General features: G+C 39.5%; 2 protein-coding genes across 2 annotated transcripts; both read left to right on the top strand.

Annotated features, from left to right (window-relative positions):
- Nucleotides 1–3632: 3632 nt before the first annotated feature.
- On the top strand, nt 3633–4577 carry LOC138092568 (olfactory receptor 51F2-like). Its single transcript, XM_068988611.1, has one exon. It carries the CDS (start codon nt 3633–3635, stop codon nt 4575–4577), a length of 945 nt encoding a protein of 314 aa, XP_068844712.1.
- A 13598-nt stretch (nt 4578–18175) lies between these two features.
- Nucleotides 18176–19126, top strand: LOC138092606 (olfactory receptor 51F2-like). The gene has a single exon (XM_068988659.1). It carries the CDS (start codon nt 18176–18178, stop codon nt 19124–19126), a length of 951 nt encoding a protein of 316 aa, XP_068844760.1.
- Nucleotides 19127–24499: the final 5373 nt, after the last annotated feature.

Genomic DNA, 24499 nt, shown 5'->3' with positions numbered 1-24499 from the left:
TGCAGCCATGAAATTAAAAGACGCTTACTCCTTGGAGAAAAAATATGACCAACCTAGATAGCATATTCAAAAGCAGAGACATTACTTTGCCAACTAATGTCCATCTAGTCAAGGCATGGTTTTTCCAGTAGTCATGTATGGATGTGAGTTGGACTGTGAAGAAGACTGAGCGCCGAAGAATTCATGCTTTGGAATTGTGGTGTTGGAGAAGATTCTTGAGAGTCCCTTGGACTGCAAGGAGATCCAACCAGTCCATTCTGAAGGAGATCAGCCCTGGGATTTCTTTGGAAGGAAAGATGCTAAAGCTTACACTCCAGTACTTTGGGCACCTCATGAGAAGAGTTGACTCATTGGAAAAGACTCTGATGCTGGGAGGGATTGGGGGCAGGAGAAGAAGGGGACGACAGAGGATGAGATGGCTGGATGGCATCACGGACTCGATGGATGTGAGTCTGAGTGAACTCCTGGAGTTGGTGATGGACAGGGAGGCCTGGCGTGCTGCGATTCATGGGATCGCAAAGAGTCGGACATGACTGAGAGACTGAAATGAACTGAACTGAACCTAAGGTAATGTGCATTAGATGATATGACCCTAATGGCAGAAAGCAAAGAGGAACTAAAAAGGCTCTTGATGAAGGTGAAAGAGTAGAGTGAAAAAGCTGGCTTAAAATTCAACATTCAAAAACTGCAATCATGGCATCCAGTCCCACCACTGGATAATGGGGAAAAAATGGAAACAGTGACAGACTTTATTTTCTCAGGCTCCAAAATCACTGTGGACAGTGACTGTAGTCATGAAATTAGACCATCAAACAAACAAACAAAACGCTTGCTCCTTGGAAGAAAAGCTATGACAAACCTAGACAGCATGTTAAAAATCAGAGACATCACTTTGCCAACAAAGGTCCATATAGTCAAAGCTATGGTTTTCCAGTAGTCATGTATGGATGTGAGAGTTGGACCATAAAGTAGGCTGAGTGCAGAAGAATTGATACTTGTGAATTACAGTGCTGAAAAAAACTGTCCATTGGACAGCAAGGAGATAAAACCAGTCAATCCTAAAGGATCCCAACCCTGAATATTCATTGCAAGGACTGAAACTGAAGCTCCAATCTTTTGGCCACCCAATGGAAAGAGCCAACTTATTGGAAAAGACTCTGATGCTGGGAAAGATTGAGGCGAAGGAGAAAGAGATGACAGAGGATGAGATGGTTGGATGGCATCATCGACTCAACAGATATGCGTTTGAGCAAATTCCGGGAGATAGTGAAGGACCGGGAAGCCTTTGTGTCCACGGGGTCACAAAGAGTAGGATATGATTGAGCGACTAAACAACAACAAAATGACTTCAGAAAAATTTGTTTTTATCATCAGATCTAAATTTGAGCAAAGTTCAAGTATTAAAGATAAACACCAGGTTAATAGGAAAATTGTTAGTTTATCTCCTATATTACTACATACCAGTATGTTTACCTGAACTCTACTTCTCATTCAAAGGGATCTATATCAGGAACCACAAAATGCCTGATATTAAGTGCCTAGGGTCTATCAGTATTATCAGATGCAATTCAATTCAGTTATTCAATAGATACTCTTATACACTATTTTTCCTAGCTCTGAGATCAAAGGTCTGAGAAAAACTGATGAAGTCCTTGCATTTTCCTGGGGTTCATTTACACCTTACTAGCCCTGCCTCTTGGAGAAGGCAACGGCAACCCACTCCAGTACTCTTGCCTGGAAAATCCCATGGACTGCGGAGCCTGGTAGGCTGCAGTTCATGGGGTTGCTAAGAGTTGGGCATGACTGAGCGACTTCACTTTCAATTTTCACTTTCATGCATTGGAGAAGGAAATGGCAACCCACTCCAGTATTCTTGCCTGGAGAATCCCAGGGACAGAGGAACCTGGTGGGTTGCCATCTATGGGGTCTCACAGAGCTGGACAAGACTGAAGTGACTTAGCAGTAGCAGCCCTGCCCCTGCTGTCTCAATAGAAGGTGCTACTGGCTTTTCCTTAAATACTGCTATTCCCTAAGGCCTTTTTTTCAGTCCTCCTTATGCTTAGATTTTATTTTTCTAAGATATTTTTCACTATTCTTGTGACTTCAACCCAGGTGTCAGTTTAACTCTCAATCAGTATTGTCAGGGCAGGAATACTTTGTTTAGAACGCAGAGGTAAGTACATATTCTTATTCCTGCAAGGCAAAGTGAGGCCTTTCTTGCAGCTGAGATCCAAGGGCTAACTTAAAATCCATGAATTTTAATTTTGTATTCATTTCCTCCTCAAATTTTCCAGTCACTTTTTTTAGTAAGTCCTCCAAATGCTGCCTATATTGAACATTTTTCTCGCTTCTTCTCAAACGCTCTCTTCATCACAGGTCCTATAACCAGTTATTCCCACTGAAGTTGAAGCCACTCCTTGTTCATTTAGGCTGCAAAAAACTCATTAAATTAACTTACACAGGGATATTTTTTTTTCCCCAAATCATGTATCAGCCATGTTGGAGTGCTAGGTCTGATTCTAATTCTGTTCCTTCCACATTGTCATTTTGTCAGTTATTTATTAATACATATTCGTTTAAGGAATACATTCATGAATGAGAGAGGATATACACATACTTTAAAAACAAAGCATTCTTTCCACAGATAAAAATAGGGTATCAGAAAACTTAGGACACACTTAGAGGAACTTCTCTGATCCTAGAGATTTATTGATCTGAGTTGAGTATATGCTCGTATCCTCAAACAGAGAAGATGGTTGACAGTCATCATCCACCATCCGAATGGAGATGCATCCTGTCTTAATGAGGCTTTCTGAGGGTCCACAGCTCTACCTTCAAACCCCTCCATTCATTTTCAATATCTCTTCTGTAATAATGGGATATTAAGAATCACACTTAGATAATTTTGCTCCAATTATTATCTGCTTGCAATGACTTCATTTGTTCTTGTTAAGGTTAACTTAAGCCCTATTTCTTCAGGGAGAATTTTCCTTAAATATTGTCAGGTTCACAGTTACCACCTGAATAAATGCTTTACCAACTATATACATTGTAGTCTATTTGTACAGATTGAATGACTTTTCTTAGTATTTCACTTTTATCATTACCTCTTGCATATTGTGTTCTGTAAAATATTTAATAGTATCTTAACTATACTGTTTCCATTGGATATGCAAAAACTTTTAATGGACCTCTTAAGGTTTTTGTCTTGGAAAATGAGAAGAGAAGAAGTAGGAAGAATTGCCTTTTGTGTTGTCTTAGATTTGTGTAAAAATATTCTCTCCGCCCATGACCATAAAATCACAGATGTGGAAAATATCTTACCATTATCTAAACTAATCTCCTCTTATGTCTGTGTACATAGATATATACTGAAACCTAGAGGTAACAAGTGGGACACTGGTAAAACTCAGCTGCTCTGGATTTAGTCCTCTGTTTCTTCCCCTAAGTCAACCAAGATTAACTCTAAACCTAATAAGATTTAATAATAATGCACTTACAGTTAAGAACAAGACACAGTTCATTAGTGATTCTAAATTGTATGATACGTGGAAAGCATGAAATCATTTTTCTTCCCTGTTTTTGTAGGATTTGCTCATTTTTCCCAGTGAAATTTGCCTCCTTCACTCATCATGCCATCCTTCAATCAGAGCATTTTCTTCCCTACAGTCTTCTTTCTTACTGGCATCCCTGGTTTTGAAACCTACCATGGCTGGGTTTTCATCCCATTCTGCTGTCTCTATGTCATTGCTATCTCAGGGAATTGCATGATCTTGTTCATCATCATCACTGAGTCAAGTCTTCATGAGCCCATGTACTATTTCCTCTCCATGCTATCCTTCACAGACCTAGGACTATGCCTTTCCACACTGGTCACCACGGTGGGTATTTTCTGGTTCAACACTCGAGAAATCAGCTTTGATGCCTGCATTGGCCAAATGTTCTTCATCCATGGTTTCACATTCATGGAGTCCTCGGTCCTCCTTGCAATGGCCTTTGATCGCTATATTGCCATCTGTAACCCACTGAGATATGCCACAATCTTAACCAATTCAAGAATCATCAAAGTGGGCTTTGCAATTGTTATTAGGGGGACAACAGCTCTGATTCCTTTACTCCTGCTCCTTAAGCGTCTGTCCTTCTGTGGAAGTCATGTTCTGCACCATTCGTATTGCTTCCACCCTGATGTGATGAAGCTTTCATGCACAGACACCAAGATCAACAGTGCATTTGGTCTGGCCATTGTCATCTCTACTGCTGCCTTGGACTCTGTCTTGATCCTCCTCTCCTATGTCCTGATCATCCACTCTGTGTTCGGCATTGCCTCCTCAGAGGAGCAGAAAAAGGCCTTTGGAACGTGTGTATCCCACATAAGTGCCGTTGCCATCTTCTACATCCCCATGATCAGCTTGTCACTCATACATAGATTTGGGAAGCACGCCCCTCCCCTTGTGCATACTCTCATTGCCAACATTTATCTGCTCATCCCTCCTGTAATGAATCCCATAATCTACAGTGTGAAGACAAAGAAAATTCACAAGGCCATAGTCAAAATGGTTCTTTCTAAAAAAATTTAGAGCCATTTCCAGTGTATGCTTTCATTATGTTGTCTTCTCTGACTGATAAGTTGCCACGATACATTAAAATATGTTTATACATGGTTTAATCTTCTGATGATCCAGTAACTTACTATATGCAGAGTTCTAAACTGAATTTTTTGAGAACAGGATGTATGTCTTGTGTCTATGTAAGCCTCTCACAAGTACTGCACCTGGCACGGAATAGGATCATGCTTAAAATATGTCTGTAAAAGGACAAATTAAACCATGAGTGAGTGAAGTGAAGTTGCTCAGTCGTGTCCGACTCTTTTGACCCCTTGGATTGTAGCCTGCCAGGCTCCTCCATCTATGGGATTTTCCAGTCAAGAGTACTGGAGTGCATTGCCATTTCCTTCTCCAGGGGATCTTCCTGACCCAGGGATTGAACCCAGGTCTCCCCCACTGCAGGCAGACTCTTTACCATCTGCGCCACCAGGGAAGCCCCAATTGAAACCATAAATTGGAGTCAAAACAGTCTCAGCACCTTTAGTGAATGTAGCTATCAAGGCAAGTCTGATATAAGTTTGATCAGTAGCAAAGTCTAATTTTCAACAATTCTCAGTTATTGGAAATGGTTACCATTCCCCCAAATAGATGGTCACGAATAAACACAATAAACAAGAGGGAATGTGAATTAAAATGGTACTTTTCTAATTCTTAAAAGAGTTCTTCAGCCCCTTTGGTTAATTTTTTAACACTTTAAGTATCTAATATCTAGTGATTCATCTTCTAAATATATGTCTAATTGGGGAAAGTGGGCAAGAATGTTATGATATGTTGTGAGATTCAACATGTTGTTATATGTTGTAATTTATATGATAATTACACCTGAAACTGTAACATCTTCTTCTGATGTTACATCTAATATGAAACTGTAACATCTAATGTGAAACTGTAACATCTAATATGAAACTGTAATATCTAATATGAAACTGTAACATCTAATATGAAACTGTAACATGTACTTCTGATGTTGCATCTAATATGATGTTATCATCATATTATCTGACATGTACTTTGGATAATTACATCTGAAACTGAACATCTACTTCAAAATATCTGAAAAATAAAACATGAACTATCATGAAAAAAGATATAGTATAGATAAACATATATATTAAGATAAAAGATTAAAATATAGTGTACTTATCACTGTTGTGTGTATATTTCATTTGAATATACACAAGTGTACACGTACATACATGGAGCACATTTGTTATAAAGGTATGGAAAGATATGTTCCAAATGTCAAAGTTCGTTATTTTTTCATAATTGAGTATTGGCTTAGTTATACTTTTTCTTTACTTCCTGTACTTTAAAAATGTTCAGTAATGAGGTTTCTGTTGTTGCTATTTTTTACCTACAGATAGCAAAATGATCAACTTCCATTTAACAGCTCTCTAAAAACACACAATTTGTTTGTTCTTCACTTTCCGCAGGCTCTTTGTTACCAAGGGTCTTCATAGTCTGTCTTCATACTGCCCACTAGATATATTTCCATTTCCATGGGATTCCCTGGTAGCTCAGAGGGTAAAGCATCTGCCCACAATGTGGGGGGCCCAGGTTCGATCCCTGGGTTGGGAAGATCCCCTGGAGAAGGAAATGGCAACCCTCTCCAGTACTCTTGCCTAGAAAATTCCATGGATGGAGGGGCCTGGTGGGCTATAGTCCATGGGGTCACAAAGAGTCACACACAACTGAGCGACTTCACTTGTTGTTGTTTCCATTTCCAGTGCATCCTTCACGGCTCTCAGTGTGGTCCAGTATCGGGGCATCAAAAACAGTTGAAATTCTTTTATTAAGAGCAGATTCCTCAACTCCCCTCCTCTCCCACAGAAGTACTTAGACGCTCCTCGGATGGAGTACAAGAATTTACATTTTAACAAGTTACCTATAGAATATCACATATATTGCAGTAACACTTTTATAAGAGGTTTTCACGTTTGAATAACACCATGATTAACCTTAACCCTTCAGTTCAGTTCAGTCGCTCAGTCGTGTCCAACTCTTTGCAACCCCATCAATCGCAGCACACCAGGCCTCCCCTTTCATCACCATCTCCTGGAGTTCACTCAGACTCACGTCCATTGAGTCAGTGATGCCATCCAGCCATCTCATCCTCGGTCGTCCCCTTCTCCTCCTGCCCCCAATACCCCCCAGCATCAGAGTCTTTTCCAATGAGTCAACTCTTCGCATGAGGTGCCCAAAGTACTGGAGTGTAAGCTTTAGTGTCATTCCTTTCAAAGAAATCCCAGGGCTGATCTACTTCAGGATGGATTGGTTGGATCTCCTTGCAGTCCAAGGGACTCTCAAGAGTCTTCTCCAACACCACAGTTCCAAAGCATCAATTCTTCAGTGTTCAGCCTTCTTCACAGTCCAACTCTCACATCCATACATGACCACAGGAAAAACCATAGCCTTGACTAGACGGACATTAGTGGGCAAAGTAATGTCTCTGCTTTTGAATATGCTATCTAGGTTGGTCACAACTTTCCTTCCAAGGAGTAAGCGTCTTTTAATTTCATGGCTGCAATCACCATCTGCAGTGATTTTGGAGACTAGAAAAATAAAGTCTGACACTGTTTCTACTGTTTCCCCATCTATTTCCCATGAAGTGATGGGACCGGATGCCATGATCTTCATTTTCTGAATGTTGAGCTTTAAGCCAACTTTTTCACTCTCCACTTTCACTTTCATCAAGAGGCTTTTTTAGTTCCTCTTCACTTTCTGCCATAAGGGTGGTGTTATCTGCATACCTGAGGTTATTGATATTTCTCCCGGCAATCTTGACCCTAACCCTTAGCTATAGTCTTTAATCATTTTTCTCTCTCTGACTGAAACCTCCACCTCCTCTCTTTGATTTTTTAAGTTTTAAAATATATTTTCATTTTATTATTTTTTCCTGGTATTGCTGTTTTGTCCCCTTCTTTCAGGTGGCGTTAAATAAATCTTTTTGTTACAGCTAGTTAGGCCTCTCTTCCCTGATTGATTTGAAACTGTTCATTTGTTTCTTCCAGTTTTACTGAGAAGTAATTGACACACAGCACTATGTAAGGTTAGTGTTTACATCTTAATAATTTAGCTTACATACACCATGAAATGATTACCCCAATAAGTCTGGTGAACAATAACACCTCATATAGGTATAACAATAAAGAAATTAAAAAGAAAATGTTTCCCTTGTGATGAAAACTCAGAATTACTCTTTTAACAACTTCATAGATAACACTCAGAAGTGTTAATTATATATATCATGTTGTACATTACATTCCTAGTACTTTTTATCATCTAACTGGAAGCTTATATTTTTGATTGCCTTCATCCAATCCCCATGTCTGGTGACCCCGGAATGCTTTCTTATTCTATGAGAGTGTTTGGTTTTGAAGTAGAATTGACCTATAACACAATGTTAATTCCTGCTACACAGCATAGTGATTTGATATTTCCATAAAATCATCATGATAAGTCTAGTTCCTGTCTGTCACCATTCGAAGATGTTATATAATTATTGGCTATATCCCCCCACTGATGCTGAAGCTCCATTGCTTTGGCCACCTGATGTGAAGACCCAACTCTTTGGGAAAGACCCTGATTCTGGAAAAGATTGAAGACAGGAAGAGAAGGGGACAACAGAGGATGAGATGGTTGGGTGGCATCACTGACTCAATGGACATGAGTTTGAGCAAGCTCTGGACGATGGTTGAAGGACAGAGAAGCCTGGTGTACTGCAATTCATGCAGAATTGGACATGACTGAATAACTGAAAAACAATATTCCCCATGGTGTATATTTCATACCTGTGACTCATCTATCTTATACCTGAAATCTCCCTCACCAATTTCTTAATTTCCCTCTTCTATTTCTCTCCTCCCCTGACCCTCACACCCCTTCCCTCTGGCAATTACCTATTTGTTTTCTGTATTTATGAATCAGTTTTGATTCATTATGTTTGTTCATTTAAAAATTTTTTAGATTTCACATGTAAATGAAATTATATTGTATTTTTCTGTATCTGACTTATTTCGCTTAACATAATACATTTTGTGTCCATTCCACTGTCTGACTATACACCTCTAAACTGAAATGATATTTTAACCAGTTGTTTCTTATGCATGATGCTCTGTGCACATCACTGTATCAGATAATAAGAGGACTCATAGTTGGTGGTCTCTTTCTATAGGAAGAACATGTAGTAAAGGGAAAACCATTAACCCAGGAAACACTGAGGCCTATATCCTGTTTCTAAATATATACTATTTAACAGAAGAGACCAAACACATATTCAAGCATAAGCAATAAAAGTTGAAATATCATGATTCAAATTTCATGGATGCTCAGTGAAAGTATTGAAAGTGGAGAACCATATTTTTCACTGTATTTTAAAATAAATGTGTTAAAGAAAGTTCCCATGAAATTAACATACACTGTAGTAAGAAAGATGACTCGAGGTGTGTGAATTATATATGATTTTGTATAGTATAGTCATGTGTGTTGTTGTGTTAGTAGCTCAGTCATGTCTGACTCTGCAACCCCATGGACTGTAGCCTGCCACGTTCCTCAGTCCATGGAATTATCCAGGCAAAAATACTGAAGTGGGTAGCCCTTCTCCAGGGGATCTTCCTGACCCAGGGATCAAACCTACATCTCTTGCATTGCAAGCAGATTCTTTACCATCTGAGCCACAGGGAAGCCCATAGTCATATGTAAAGTAACACAATCCATTTTAAAGTATACAAGTTTTTTTTCTTTTTTTTAATATAAATTTATTTTTTTAATTGGAGGTTAATTACTTTACAATATTATATTGGTTTTGCCATACATCAACATGAATCTGCCACAAGCGTACACATGTTCCCCATCCTGAACCCCCCTCCCACCTCCCTCCCCGTACCATCCCTCTGGGTCGTCCCAGTGCACCAGCCCCAAGCATCCAGTATCAATTCACAGAAAATTTCCTTAGGATAGTCTTTATTTTTCCTTATGGGAAATACTTTTCTGTTAGCTATGTTTTTCTGTGAATTCAATGTCATCAACTAGAGACAGGTCTACACATTTTTATAGCTTTTGTATTTATTTATAGACTTTATGAAATAATGCTTTTTCGAGATTATCTGAGCAATGCTAAAAATGATAGCCTGGTTGGAAAATGATGCAAAATTTGGAAGAGTAAGTGATCAAGTATTCTGCCGAGACCTCATAAGCTAATTGAGGGTCTGTTTGAGAATGTTTCCTAAATTGACATTTCTGTATAACTGAGAGACTGTGGCCTAGAGGAAAAATATTATATTCTTATCATTCAGGTTGATACTGCACCACGCAGGGAACTGCAGCATGTTATTGAGCCTCAAATAAGATGCCTGAAATCTTCAGTTACTTCATAAGGATGTGTAGAAATGTGTTTTTCTAGGAAAGGAGAAAGATTTGATTGCATACCTAGCAATTTCTATTATGTTATTCAGATACAAATGCTTTAGAATGCCTGCAAGGTCTTCTGCAACAGGGATCCTGCCTCCCAAGTTTGCCACTTGCTGTCCCGCCTGCACCCAGGGCTCCAAGCATGCTGAATACGCTGTTAGTCACTTTTCTTTTTCCTGTACTTTGTTCTTCCTTGTCTCCTGACAAACTTGGTGCTGACCCTCCTGCAGGATAAATATATGTCTTTTGATGCCTTCACAATAAATATGCCCAGTTGTCATCATGTTTTTGCTTATTTCTTCACTGGACTTTCAGCATTGAGAGGAAAGTGACTCAGTTCTATTCCCTGCATTAACAGCGCAAAACCCTGGTGTGTGATACATACTTAACATGCTTTATAAAGAATTAATGACATTTTAAAGAAAAATAAATGGAAAGTATTGTTAGAAATGTACAAAATTCACAGGAGATACTGGAGGCTGATATATTTATCAGCTGTGTGTGGAGTAGTGTGGGGTCAGGGGTGAGGCTATACATAGACCAAGTGGTTTGTTTTGGATTTTTTACTCACAAATTTACTTTTAACAAACATTTACTGGGATACAAATTCAAGGAATGATCATACTAGTCCCTGTATAGAAATGACTAAAATAAGTTTGATGAAGTAGAGAGGGAAGGCAGCCCTGAGGGAGAATGAACACTTGGGAAGCTTCATACTCTGGGGCCATAAAAATGTCCACTAGGATTTTTCTGATTAAGAGATTTCATACACTCTACATCTTAGCTGCTTATATATGCCCCCAATCCCTGAGTAGTAAACCTCCCCGCCTCCTGAGACCCCTTCCTGGAAAACAGGGCAGGAAAGAATTTACCACCATACTGTGTAAGTAGGATTTGCTATGTTCAGAGAAAAAGATGAGATTTTACCCACATTGGCTTCTTTAAGAATGAGGAAGGTTTTAACTGCAAAATGTACTTTTGGTGTCCAAGGAAATTTGTATTTCTGAGGACATAATATTTCTAACCGAGGGTGGGGGGTGGTTTCCATTGGTCTTTGGACCATATGTCTTGCTGTTTAGAATGATTTGTAAGCATGTTCTGGCAATTGCGAGTTTTCTGGTCAATTGTACCACATTTCAAAACCATGTGCAAGGCCAGCTTGCACTATTACTACCATTCACCTCTCATCTCCATACTCATTTACCATTATTAAATGTCTCCCAAGGACTAGTTATTAAATGTTTACAAATGTTATTTTATTTAATCCTTATAAATTAATGCTTTGATAAGCTACCCATTTCTCAGGAGAAGAAACATGTTCAGTGTTCACTTGGAGAACCTCGTCTAGTTGTTGGTAGGGTCAGCATTTGAATCTAGGCTTGCCTGACCCAACAGCCATATTAGTATCTTTATGTAGTTAAAGGAGAGAGAGAAGTCAAGGTATTCAAGTCTAGAACTTGCAGCATACTCTGACAGTGAGACTGGAATATTACCTTCTTGTAAGGAGAAAATTATTATCAATAAATGGAAGGAAGTATATGAAAGTTTGCCCTACAGTATTAGGACAGAGTCTTCCATTGAAAAATCTAATATGCACGTGTGTGCAAGCACATACACACACACACACACTCACTCATTTTGTGGGAATGAAGGAGAGTTCAGTGAGATTTCTTTGTCAGTTTACAACTCTTGGATTTACTTTATATCAAGAAGCATGGATTTTCTTCCTGCACTGGACATCATAGTACAAAGTAATGGGAATATAATGATGAATAAGCAAAAATCCACCTTCCAGTAGATAATTTTTGTTGGAGACACATATTTTCAAATAACCCACAATGGCATAACCACAATTCTAGGTGCTGAAATACCAAAGGATGTGACTCTAGTGGAAACTTTTTCTTCTGACTTGGCTTGGAGAAAGTGATGCCATCAAATATTTTCTAATGTAACTATTTAATGTTAAATGTAAACAAGTGAGATGAATTTACAAATGGTTCATTGCAGCAAGTAATGGGTCTAAAGTATGTTGGCTAGTTCAAAAGAGAAGAGGTGGTCCATCAGTTGAAACAATATGAAAAATTTGTGGGTAGTTTGGTGAAGTAGAAAAAGCCTAGGTTAACTATATTAAAAGGTTCCTGGGGCAGCAAAGAGGCTTGGTGGCAAAGTAGACTGGGGAGATCCTTGACTGCTATAAAAAAGAGATAAAGAGTTTTGACCTCATTTTGAAGGCAATCAAGAGCTCTGTGGAGTGATATGGAGGTGTATTTTTGATAGATCATTTTGGCATCAATGTGGAGAACATCTGGAAACTCAGGGCAAGGAAATTACTTATGAGAATATTGTTAAATTCTGGAAAAATTGATGAGAGTGTTATGTAAAGTGATGGTGAAGGAGCTGGAAAATAAGGATAGTCAATCAAAGAATACTGAAGAAGGTATAGCTATGGAAGTTTGGAGATTAGACGGCCAGGGCAACTTGGTAGGCAGAATTCTTAAAAAACCTTCAATATTCCTGCCTCTTACACACTAGGTCAGTACAAAACCCTTCCTTTGAGTTTGAGTGGAGCTATGAATGTGGTGGGACACCACTTAGGGAGCTTCAGTTCAGTTCAGTCACTCAGGTGTGTCCGACTCTTTGTGACCCCATGAATCATAGCATGCCAGGCCTCCCTGTCCATCACCAACTCCCAGAGTCTACCCAAACTCATGTCCATTGAGTCGGTGATGTCATCCAACCATCTCATCCTCTGTCATCCCCTTCTCTTCCTGCCTTCAATCTTTCCCAGCATCAAGGTCTTTTCTAAGGAGTGAATTCTTTGCATCAGGTGGCCAAAGTCTTGGAGTTTCAGTATCAGTCCTTCCAACGAATATTCAGGACTGATTTTCAGCCAGCAGGAAAATGGAGACCTGAACACTACATCACAAGCAATCACTCTTGCCTATAACTTGAATGAGTCTGGAAGAGGACACTGAGCTCCAGATGAGAATACAGGGCTGACTGAAACCTCAAAAAGGAACCAGACTTCAACTATAGGTATGAACCATTAAAGAGGTGGAAACCTTTAAAGAGAGGTGAGGGCAGACAAATATTCAATAAGTGGTTCATGAAGAGAAGGAGAAACTGTAACAGTGAGACAAGGTTATTAAGAAAAAGTTTCTTTTTCTTTATCTCTTCCCTTTCTCCCTTCCTTCCTCCCTCCCTGCCTTCTGCCATCTCTTTTAAAAAATTTCTCAAAAAATTGCTTAGGTTGAGGAAGAATTTGGAATATTTACAGAATGTGGTAATGCTACAAATGAAAGAGAATGAGACTTTTAAAAAAGAAACAGGGAAAACTGTTGGAATTACTTCACAGTACAAAAATAGTTCTATATATTCACTTTTTCCTTAGTGTTTAGGAAAAAAAACACCTATATTCCTTACCCTTTTACTGGTGAAAAGATAATTTGATACTGGGTCCCTGTTACCTTTAAATACTACCTATTAATATTTTTATATTTCACAGTTTAGTGGCATTTTGAAAATATCTGAAGCTACAAACGTTTGATGTGCTTAAAATTTTTTCACAGTGGCTTTAACTTATTAAATCCTGCACAAGTAATCTTCCTGTTCTCAAGGAATCCTTTTTTTTTTCTTTCTAATACTTCTGCTATACAACTTTCTAATATTTGAGACAGATAATACTTCCATCTCCTCTCAGAAATCAGATAATAAGCTACGTGGATAAGTGGGGAGGGATATGCAACTTTTATTGAAGCATAGTTGATTTATAATGTTGTGTTAGTTTCAGGCAATACAACAAAGTGATCCTGTTATACGTATATGTATATATTCTCATTCAGATTCTTTTCCATTATAGGCTATTGCAAGATACTGAATATAGTTCTTTACACCATATAGTAGGTGCTTGTTGTTTATCTGTTTTATATATAGTATTGTACATTTGTTAATCCCAAACTCCTAATTTATCCCTAGCCCACTTTCCCCTTTGGTAACCATAATTATTTTTTATTTCTGTGAGTCTCTTTCTGTTTTACAAATAGGTTTATCTGTATCATTTTGGTGAACTTTTGCATTGTAGTTGAGTGCCCTCCTGAACTTTTCACATACATTAATTTAATCCTCAAAGTCATCCTTTGGGTTATGTATATCATGATTACTTTAGAGAGAAAGAAATTCAGACAGTTTAGTAACTTATCATACAGTTAGTTAACTCAGCCAATAAATATATTCATCTATGTTTGAACACATCAAAGTTTAGAATGAGAAATCCTAAAAAATTTATTGACATGCCAAAAAATTAACATGAAAATACCCGTAATTTGGAGAGCTTCTATACTCAGATTGTTCTGTTTGTAACTGTCTCGATTGCTTATACTCGCTATATGTTGTGAAAGTTAAAAAGGTACAGTTCAAGCTATGATATTGCAAATAGACTGTACATTTATAGATGATATTATCACAACCACTAGTAGGGACTCAACAAATGTTAGCTGTTTATTAAGATTGGAGATATTCACCCTGGTTGAAAAGAAGTATGCAGGGAATGAAGAAAGGATTTCTTTTGGAGGCCACCAAAAGCTAACTCACTTTATTTACCATATTCAGAATCACTGCGTGTATTGTTCGCTGCTGATCTGATCTAAATTCCATTTAATTCTATAAGCAGGTTTTAACAAATATTTAATGATTGTGTATCACATGAATTCAGGAAGTGATGGGTATAATCTCATTTAACAGACATATAATTTAAATAAGACGGGTTGTTATGAGATGTGTTTGTGCACAAACTCTATATTCTTGAGTAATGGTTCATTTTATGTTTTCTGGGATTTTACAAAATGTGATCTTATTTTTATTTTTTAAAATAAATCTTCATGAGCTCTTTATATAATATGGATACTGCCTTGGAATACAAAATGAAGCATGGCAAATGCTAACAGAGTTTTGTCAAGAGAATGCACCGGTCATGACAAACACCCTCTTCCAGCAACAGAAAAGACGACTCTACACATGAATAACACCAGATGGTCAATACCAAAAATCAGACAAATTATGTTCTTTGCAGCCAAAGATGGAGACTCTCCATAGAACCATCACAAATAAGATCAGGAGCTGACTGTGGATGAAATCATAAATTCATTATTGCAAAAGTCAGACTTAAATTGAAGAAAGTAGGGAAAAGCACTATGCAATTCAAGTATCAGTTCAGTTCAGTTCAGTCCCTCAGTTGTGTCTGACTCTTTGCGACCCCGTGGACTGCAGCACGCCAGGCTTCCTGTCCATTTTCAACACCTGCAGCTTGCCCAAACTCATGTCCATCGAGTCGGTGACGCCATTCAACCATCTCATCCTCTGTTGTCCCCTTCTCCTCCTGCTTTCAGTCTTTCGCAGCATCAGGCTCTTTTCAAATGAGTCAGATCTTCACATCAGGTGGCCAAAGTATTGGAGTTTCAGCTTCAACATCAGTCATTCCAAAGAATATTCAGGACTGATTTCCTTTAGGATGGACTGGTTGGATCTCCTTGCAGTCCAAGGGACTCTCAAGAGTCTTCTCCAACACCACAGTTCAAAAGCATCAACTCTTTGGCGCTCAGTTTTCTTTATAGTCCAACTCTCACATCCATACATGACTACTGGAAAAACCATAAATTTGACTAGATGGACCTTTGCTGATAAAGTAATGTCTCTGCTTTTTAATATGTGGTGTAGGTTGGTCATAGCTTTTCTTCCAAGGAGCAAGTGTCTTTTAATTTCATGGCTGCAATCACCATCTGCAGTGGTTTTGGAGCCCAAGAAAATAAAGTCTCTCACTGTTTCCATTGTTTCTCCATCTATTCTCCATGAAGTGATGGGAGCAGATGCATGATCTTAGTTTTCTGATTGTTGAGTTTTAAGCCAATTTTTTCCCCCTCCTCTTTCACTTTCATCAAGAGGCTCTTTAGTTCTTCACTTTCTGCCATAAGGGTGGTGTCATCTGCATATCTGAGGTTATTGATATTTCTCCCAGCAATCTTGATTCCAGCTTGTGCTTCATCCAGCCCTGCATTTTGCATAATGTACTCTGCATATAAGTTGAATAAGCAGGGTGACTCTGCATTCAATAGGTATATCTTTCCTTTTCTCCTTTGGCTTTAGCTGCTCTTCTTTATTAATGTATGACTAAAATCAAATCCCTATGATTATAAAGTTGAAGTGACAAATAGATTCAAGGGGTTGGTTTTGACAGACAGAGTGCCTGAAAAACTATGGACAAATGTTCCTAACATTGTATAAGAGGCAGTGATCAAAAGCATTCTGAAGAAAAAGAAATGCAAAAAAGCAAAACAGTTGTCTGAGGATGACTTAGAGATAATTGAGGAAAGAACAGAAGAGAATAGCACAGGAGAAACGGGAAGACGAACCCAAGTGAAAGCAGAGTTCCAGAGAATAGCAAGGGGAGATAAGAAGGCCTTCTTCAGTGAACACTGAAAAGAAATAGAGGGAAATAATAGAATGGGAATTACTAGAGATCTCCTTAAGAAAATTGGAGACACTAAGGGAACATCTTATCAAAGATGAGCACAATTCATGACTAAAATGGCAAGGACCTAACAGAAGCAGGAGAGATTAAGCAGAACTGGCAAGAATATACAGAAGAACTAAACAAGAACATTCTAATGACCCAGATAATAACTATAGTGTGGTCGCTTATCTAGAGCCAGACATCCTAGAGTGTGAAGTCAAGTGGGCCTTAGGAAGCATTACTATGAACAAAGCTACTGGAGGTGATGCAATTCCAGTTGAGCTGTTTTAAATCTTAAAAGATGATGCTATGAAAGTGCTGCATTCAATATGCTAGCAAATTTGGAAAACTCAGCAGTGGCCACAGGGCTGGAAAAGGCCAGTTTTCATTCTAGTTCCAAAGAAAGGCAGTGTCAAAACTGTTCAAACTACCATACAATTTCACTCATCTCATATGCTAGCAAAGTAATGCTCAAAATCCTTCAAGCTAGGCTTCAAAGTACATGAATTAAGAAATTCCAGATGTACAAGCTGGATTTATAAAAGGCAGAAGAACCAGAGATCAAATTGCCAATACCCTTTGGATCATAGAAAAAAAAAAAAGGACTTTCAGAAAAACAACTACTTCTGCTTCATTGACAATTCTAAAGCTTTTGACTCTGTGGATAACAATAAACTGTGGAAAATTATTAAAGAGATGGGAACACCAGACCACCTGACCTGCCTCTTGAGAAATCTGTAAGCAGGACAAGAAGCAACAGTTAGAACCAGATATGGAAAAACAGACTGGTTCAAAATTGGGAAAGGAGTACACCAAGGCTGTATATCATCACCCTGCTTATTTAACTTATATGCAGAGTACATCATTGAGATGCTGGGCTGGATAAGTCACATGCTGGAATCAAGATTGCCAGGAGAAATATCAATAGTCTCAGATATGCAGATGATACCACTCTAATGGCATAAATTAAAGAGGAACTGAAGAGCTTCCTGATGAAGGTGAAAGAGGAGAGTGAAAAAAATGGCTTAAAATTCAGCATTCAGAAAACTAAGTTCATGGCATCTGGTTCCATCACTTCATGGCAAATAGATGGGGAAAAATAGAAACATGGGCAAGTTTATTATCTCTGGCTCCAAAATCACTGTGGACAGTAACTGTAGCCTCAAAATTAAAAGACACTTGCTCCTTGGAAGAAAAGCTATGACAAACCTAGACAGTGTATTAAAAAGCAGCAAGGAGGTTAAACCAGTCAATCCTAAAGGAAATTAACCCTGAATATTCTTTGGAAGATGTGATGCTGAAGCTCCAATACATTGGCCACCTGATGCAAATAGCCAACTCATTGGAAATAACCCTGATGCTGGGAAAGATTGAAGGCAGGATGAGAAGGTGGTGACAGAAAATGAGATGGTTGAATGGCATCATTGACTCAATGGACTTGAGTTTGAGCAAACTCTGGGAGATAGTAAAGGAGAGGGAAGCCTGGCGTGCTGCAGTCCATGACATTGCAATGTCAGATATGACTGAGCAGCTGAATAACAACTGTCTTTCATAAATGTTTACTTGTGAAATAATTTTATGTGAATGCATAGTAAGTGAATGAATACCATTTATCATTTTAGGACACTCAGATTAAATACTTCAGCTTGAGTTCAACATGTCAGCTTTCAAAAATACCACATCCTCTTCCATCGTTTTCCTGCTGACGGGTGTTCCCGGGCTGGAAGCCTTCCACACCTGGATCTCCATTCCCTTCTGCTTTCTCTATGCAACTGCTCTCTCAGGAAACAGCCTGGTTCTCTTTGCCATCGTCACTCAGCCCAGCCTCCACGAGCCCATGTATTATTTCCTCTCCATGCTGTCCACCACTGACCTTGGCTTGTCTATATCCACTCTGGTCACCATGCTGGGTATCTTCTGGTTCAATGCCAGGGAGATCAGCTTTAATGCCTGCTTGTCACAGATGTTTTTCATTCAACTTTTCACTGTCATGGAATCTTCAGTGTTGTTGGCCATGGCCTTTGATCGATTTGTGGCTATCTCCAATCCTCTTAGATATGCCAGTGTCTTAACTGATCTTAAAATAGCACAGATTGGAGTAGCAGTCGTCACCAGGGGGACCCTAATACTGACTCCTGTGGTGGTGCTTCTTAGGCGCTTGTCCTATTGCCGCAGCCGCGTGCTCCACCACTCCTACTGTTTCCACCCGGATGTGATGAAGCTCTCGTGCACAGACACCAGGCTCAACAGCGCGGTTGGTCTGACAGCCCTGATCACCACTGCTGGGGTGGACTCGATCTTCATTATCCTATCTTATCTTTTGATTATCAGGACTGTCTTCAGCATAGCATCCTCAGAAGAGAGGAAGAAAGCCTTCAGCACATGCATCTCTCATCTTGGTGCTGTTGCTGTATTCTATATTCCATTGATCAGCCTGTCTTTTGTTCACAGATTTGGGAAACGGGCCCCACCATATGTACATACTCTGATTGCAAATGCCTACCTGTTGATCCCCCCTGTAATGAACCCCGTCATCTACAGTGTGAAGACAAAACAGATACGCAGAGCTGTGCTAAAAGTTCTCCATACCACTGCAACAAAGAGGTAGATGTATTTCTCAATTTTTTTCTAGTCCTGGGCATCATAAAAAGTGAAAGTCACTCAGTCCTGTGTCCGACTGTTTGTGATACCATGAACTGTAGCCTGCAAGGCTCCTCTGTCCATGGAATTCCCAGACCAGAATACTGGAGTGGGTAGCCATTCCCTTCTCAAGGGGATCTTCCTGACCCAGGAATCGAACTGGGGTCTCCTGCATTGCAGGCGGATTCTTTACCAGCTGAGCTACCAGGGAAGCCCATGGGCAACTTATAGATGAGTAAAATGCCATTTATAGAAGCAAAAATCTTGAGGCTCATGCTTGGGATGAAAACATCAAAAATATCACTTTAGCTTTAAGTAAGAAGACCCTCAGATAAAAAAGATAAATTTAAGCTGGAAAATCCCTGTTACCATGTTGCTCAGATAACCCCAATTATATTAATATTTCTTCATTCAAGATGAAAGATTTATAATCACCAAGATCCTATGATCCAGTTTTGGTTTCACATATGGAATTAATTTTTGTTTTTTATTATTTAGACAAAGATGGGAATGAAAAGTATATTAACAATTGTAAATTACCAAATTTTTATCATCTAAACCTGGCACACGCAAACTGGCATTGTCCATCGCTATAGAATTGTTCTAAATATGTTTACTTTTCTTTATGCCTATGGCTTCCCTGACCTTTAATATGATGGTTGTTATCATCATCCATACATTTTTTACTGCTTTGTCAGTCATTTAAAATTTTTTGTCAAATATTCTTACCTTCACTTAGCTCTTCAGGTAAGATTTATAACACAATCATTCTGTGAAAATAAAGTCTCCTCAGATCACCTCCAAACAGTACAGTTTATTTAGAAGTACTGATGTCATACTTGATGCTTAATAAATTTGTTGTTGGTTAGCAAACATCATCTAGAAATAAAGCAATTTTCTTTATAGTCCTTAGTTTATCAGGAACCAAATACAGACACAGTTCAATTTGGTTGGATTTATGTTGCTATATTTGAATTCTTCTGTCAAGAAGACTTGAAGTGGGTTAGGTAGTCTTGCTCCAGATAAGAAAATGGAAGTCACACCAGCGGTTAACACTGGAGTTATTCAATCCAAGGAACTGGATACACAGGATTAGAGAAATTCAATGGCACAAAGGTAATGCAGAGGTAATAACCGCAGGATGTCACTTCTGCCTTTAAGTCTATCAAAGCAAAAAGAAGAGTTTGAGGTTATGAAAACCTAGACGCTTGGTGGAGGGTCTCCTCAGAGCTGACTCTCAGACCTATAACGAGAGGTGCTACCCTGCTGGGTTAGTACCTCAGAAGTTCACAGGACAGACCACAAGGAGCCAAAACTCAAACCTCTATGGATGGGCACTTTGTAGGAGGAGCTTTTGCATTAGGAGTCCAGAATAGGACCTTTCAGAGAACTGGGACTCAGACCCCTGGAAAGGAGCCCACTTATATTGGTGCTAAGAATGTGGAAATACTTGAAATTGGAAAGTGGATCTGAAACTAGCCAACAAAGAACTATTGCTGTCCAAGCATTAGCAAGAACAGCAAGGACACAGTGGAGATACTTGTCCTTCCAGTATAGCAGGGAACCCAGCTGTCAAGCAATGATCATGGTTATTTATTTTCTGTCTTCTTAGCAGCTTCAGAGCATAGAGAATGGTAGTTTATAAAGCTGAGGTACAATACCTTCATATACAGCACAGTGCAGTAATGTGCATGTAACAGAATTAAGTTTGATGGGGCCATTACAGGAATTTCCTTAGTTGCTCTAATCTGGATTGTTGATAATAATATCAGTATCCAGGTGACTCAGAGGTTAAAGGGTCGGCCTGCAAGGCGGGAGACCCGGGTTCAATCCCTGGGTCGGGAAGATACCTTGGAGAAGGAAATGGCAACCCACTCCAGTATTCTTGCCTGCAGAATTTCATAGACAGAGGAGCCTGGTAGGTTATAGTCCATGGGGTCGCAAAGAGTTGGACACGACTGAGCGAGTTCACTTTCTTTCATAGATAGAGAAGTGCTTCCATACTTCACCAAACATTTCTACATACAATCTTTTGCAATGCTGCTAATTGAACATTTTCAAGAAACATGGAATGTGAACTATTCTTTAGATTAAATGGGCCTAACTGACATGCAGAACATTCTAGACAACAGAGGCAGAATGCATATTCTTCTCAAGCACAGGAGGAAATTCTACCAGGATAGGTCATATGTTAGGTCATCAGTTCAGTTCAGTCACTCAGTCATGTCTGACTCTTTGCAACCCCATGAATCGCAGCACACCAGGCCTCTCTGTCCATCACCAACTCCCGGAGTTCACCCAGACTCATGTCCATCGAGTCAGTGATGCCATCCAGCTATCTCATCCTCTGTCGTCCCCTTCTCCTCCTGCCCCCAATCCCTCCCAGCATCAAAGTCTTTTCCAATGAGTCAACTCTTCGCATGAGGTGGCTAAAGTACTGGAGTTTCAGCTTTAGCATCATTCTTGCCAAAGAAATCCCAGGGCTGATCTCCTTCAGAATGGACTGATTGGATCTCCTTGCAGTCCAAGGGACTCTCAAGAGTCTTCTCCAACACCATAGTTCAAAAGCATCAATTCTTCTGCACTCAGCCTTCTTCACAGTCCAACTCTCACATCCATACATGACTACTGGGAAAACCATAGCCTTGACTAGATGGACCTTAGTCAGCAAAGTAATGTCTCTGCTTTTCAATATGCTATCTAGGTTGGTCATAACTTTTCTTCCAAGGAGTAAGCATCTTTTAATTTCATGGCTGCAGTCACCATCTGCAGTGATTTTGGAGCCCAAAAAATAAAGTCTGACACTGTTTCCACTGTTTCCCCATCTATTTCCCATGAAGTGATGGGACTGGATGCCATGATCTTTGTTTTCTGACTGTTGAGCTTTAAGCCAACTTTTTCACTCTCCTGTTTCACTTTCATCAAGAGACTTTTTAGTTCCTCCTCACCTTCTGCCATGAGGGTGGTGTCATCTGCATATCTGAGGTTATTGATATTTCTCCTGGCAGTCTTGATTCCAGCTTGTGTTTCTTCCAGTCCAGTGTTTATCATGATGTACTCTGCATATAAGTTAAATAAGCAACGTGACAATACACAGCCTTGACGTACTCCTTTTCCTATTTGGACTAAAATAAGTCTTAACAAAATTACCTGTCAGTCCTGCCAGGGATTCTAAGGATTTCACAGATCTTTTGTGTGGATGTGATGGCTCACACATCTTGTTTCCTGTTGGTGTTGGGACAATTCTTTAGAATGTATGTCTTCTCTCCACCCTGCAGAGCCAGGCTGACTGTTGCTAGACTCTCATTTGCTTTCCCTGTAGTGTGCTATTAGTTCAACTTCATGTGCTTTCTTTTGATTCTGCCTAGTCCAGCTATTTCTCTGTGTGTGCTCATTGACCATGAGTAAAAGCTTGCACTGTCCATCTGTGGGGCCACACACTGTGAACTGTCTATGGAGGACATATAGTAAGGCATGTGAGCAAATGTGGGGCTGAAGTGAGGCGTCCCTAGTGGCTTTTGGGCAGGCTTCCTAGTAATGTGCAAAGTGGTTAATAGCTTCTGAATCCCCTCTGTGAGTTTCAATCCCTGACTGCTGTGATCCCAGCTCTCCATGTCCCTGAGTCATGGAAATCACCTTAGTATTCTGCGAGGTGCAGAGCAGTTCAAAAAGACATAGGCCTCTTTTAAAGCATCCTTTACTGCTGGGGAAGGTGCCCCCTCACTTTCCTCTCATTTTCCCCCATGGAAGAGGTGACCTCTCTTGGCATTCATATCTCAGTGGAGTTATGCTGCCTTCAGGTAGCATGATGCAGGTAAAATGAATCTGTTTTTTTCTTTCTTCAATGGATCTATTCCTGGGTGTTTTTGCTGAGACTTCTACCTAGAACTCCCAGACTCCCACAAAGATACTTTTATCTGTGAGCAGTTGTCAAAACCAGTGTTCTTTGGAGGGAATATTGTAGGAAATTCCTATTCTACTATCCTACTCACAGTCATAGTCTTGACCCAAGGCTACGTCATCTTTCTGGAGCTCTGTCCTAATATAGTTCAAAGAGACCTGGAATAGTAGGATATCCCACAAAGCCTCACACTGGTCCATTACACTGATATAATGATGAAATCATGCTAAGCATGTGAGATGGACAAGAAACAGCTAGCAACACATGCACTCTAGAGCGTGGCTGGCAAGCCTTTGCACATACAGAGTCCTTCCATATCTGTAAAACTCTTGGTGGCTCAGTGTTCTGGAGTCTGCTAGGACATTTCTTGCTCAGTAAAGTAAAAATGCTGTGTTTTGCTCTCCAAACCCAAGAAAGATACCAATGTTTAGTAGGCCCCTTTGGGTTCTGAAGGCATTTACACTGACTCCTTCTCTCTCTACCTCTCTCCACACACTATTAGGTGCTGCCTCACTGACACTGAAATTTTCTTCAGTACTCAGGGGATCCTCAGATATTTGTATGTATTTCCTGTTGAAGGGTTAGTTTATTTGGTTAGCTGTTTTCCTTCTGAGTGAAGGTCAGGGTGCTCTATATTTACAGGCCTAAGGACTATGACTGGTTAAGAAATCTGACTCTGGTCTGACCTTGCCCTGACATGTAAAGACAGTTGTCAGCAGCTCTTCTCATGTGACCCCCCACCTACACATTTATATTTCTGGGATATAAGTGAAGGTACGCTTAGATATGGTACATGTATAGCTCAGATATAGGGACACCTCAAAAAGTATCTGGATTTAGTATTAATTCTTAATACTTAATATTAATTCTTTAATACTTAATTCTAATGTTAAAGTGTGTGTGTGTGCATGCATGTGCCTTTTGCCTACCAATTCAGAGCTACTCTGAAATAATGTGTTTAGAAATTCTTCACTGTATGATCTTCTATATATCTAAGATTTTGTGGGTATTATTTCTGCTTTCTATAGACACTGCCTTTGATATATCTATGGAGAGGATGACATATCTTGTCATGGGGAGGGCAATATGCTGTTTGTTCTTTATCTGGGCATAAACGTTCTTTGTTCATCCTAGATACTGCCAAAAAGTTAAAGCGCAGACCTGCCTCGGTGGCAGAAACATCCTTATTCATTCTTTTACATTAAGCAAATTTCTCCTTGGCCTAAAATTTGGCACAAAGAGGATCAGGTTAGGGTGAAAGGGGCAGAAGTAAAATCATTGGATGTTTGATGGAGTTCTGCAGTCCAGCACCTCAGAATTTGAAACAGCGCTTAGAGCAGCCTCCGTTTCCCCTTCAACATGCCCCTGTACATATTGTGGGGTTCCCTTCTTTTACATTGGCAGGTAAAGAATCTGCCTGCCGATGTAGTAATCACAGGT

The sequence above is a fragment of the Capricornis sumatraensis genome, chromosome 16 (genome assembly GCF_032405125.1).
Source record: "Capricornis sumatraensis isolate serow.1 chromosome 16, serow.2, whole genome shotgun sequence".
Classification (NCBI taxonomy): Eukaryota; Metazoa; Chordata; class Mammalia; order Artiodactyla; family Bovidae; genus Capricornis; species Capricornis sumatraensis.
The sequence above is the reverse complement of the archived record's forward strand: the minus strand, read 5'-3'. Positions and strand labels throughout refer to the sequence as shown.

Coding starts and splice junctions, on each gene's coding strand:
- LOC138092568 (XM_068988611.1), top strand. CDS start 3,633: ATGCCATCCTTCAATCAGAGCATTTTCTTCCCTACAGTCTTCTTTCTT.
- LOC138092606 (XM_068988659.1), top strand. CDS start 18,176: ATGTCAGCTTTCAAAAATACCACATCCTCTTCCATCGTTTTCCTGCTG.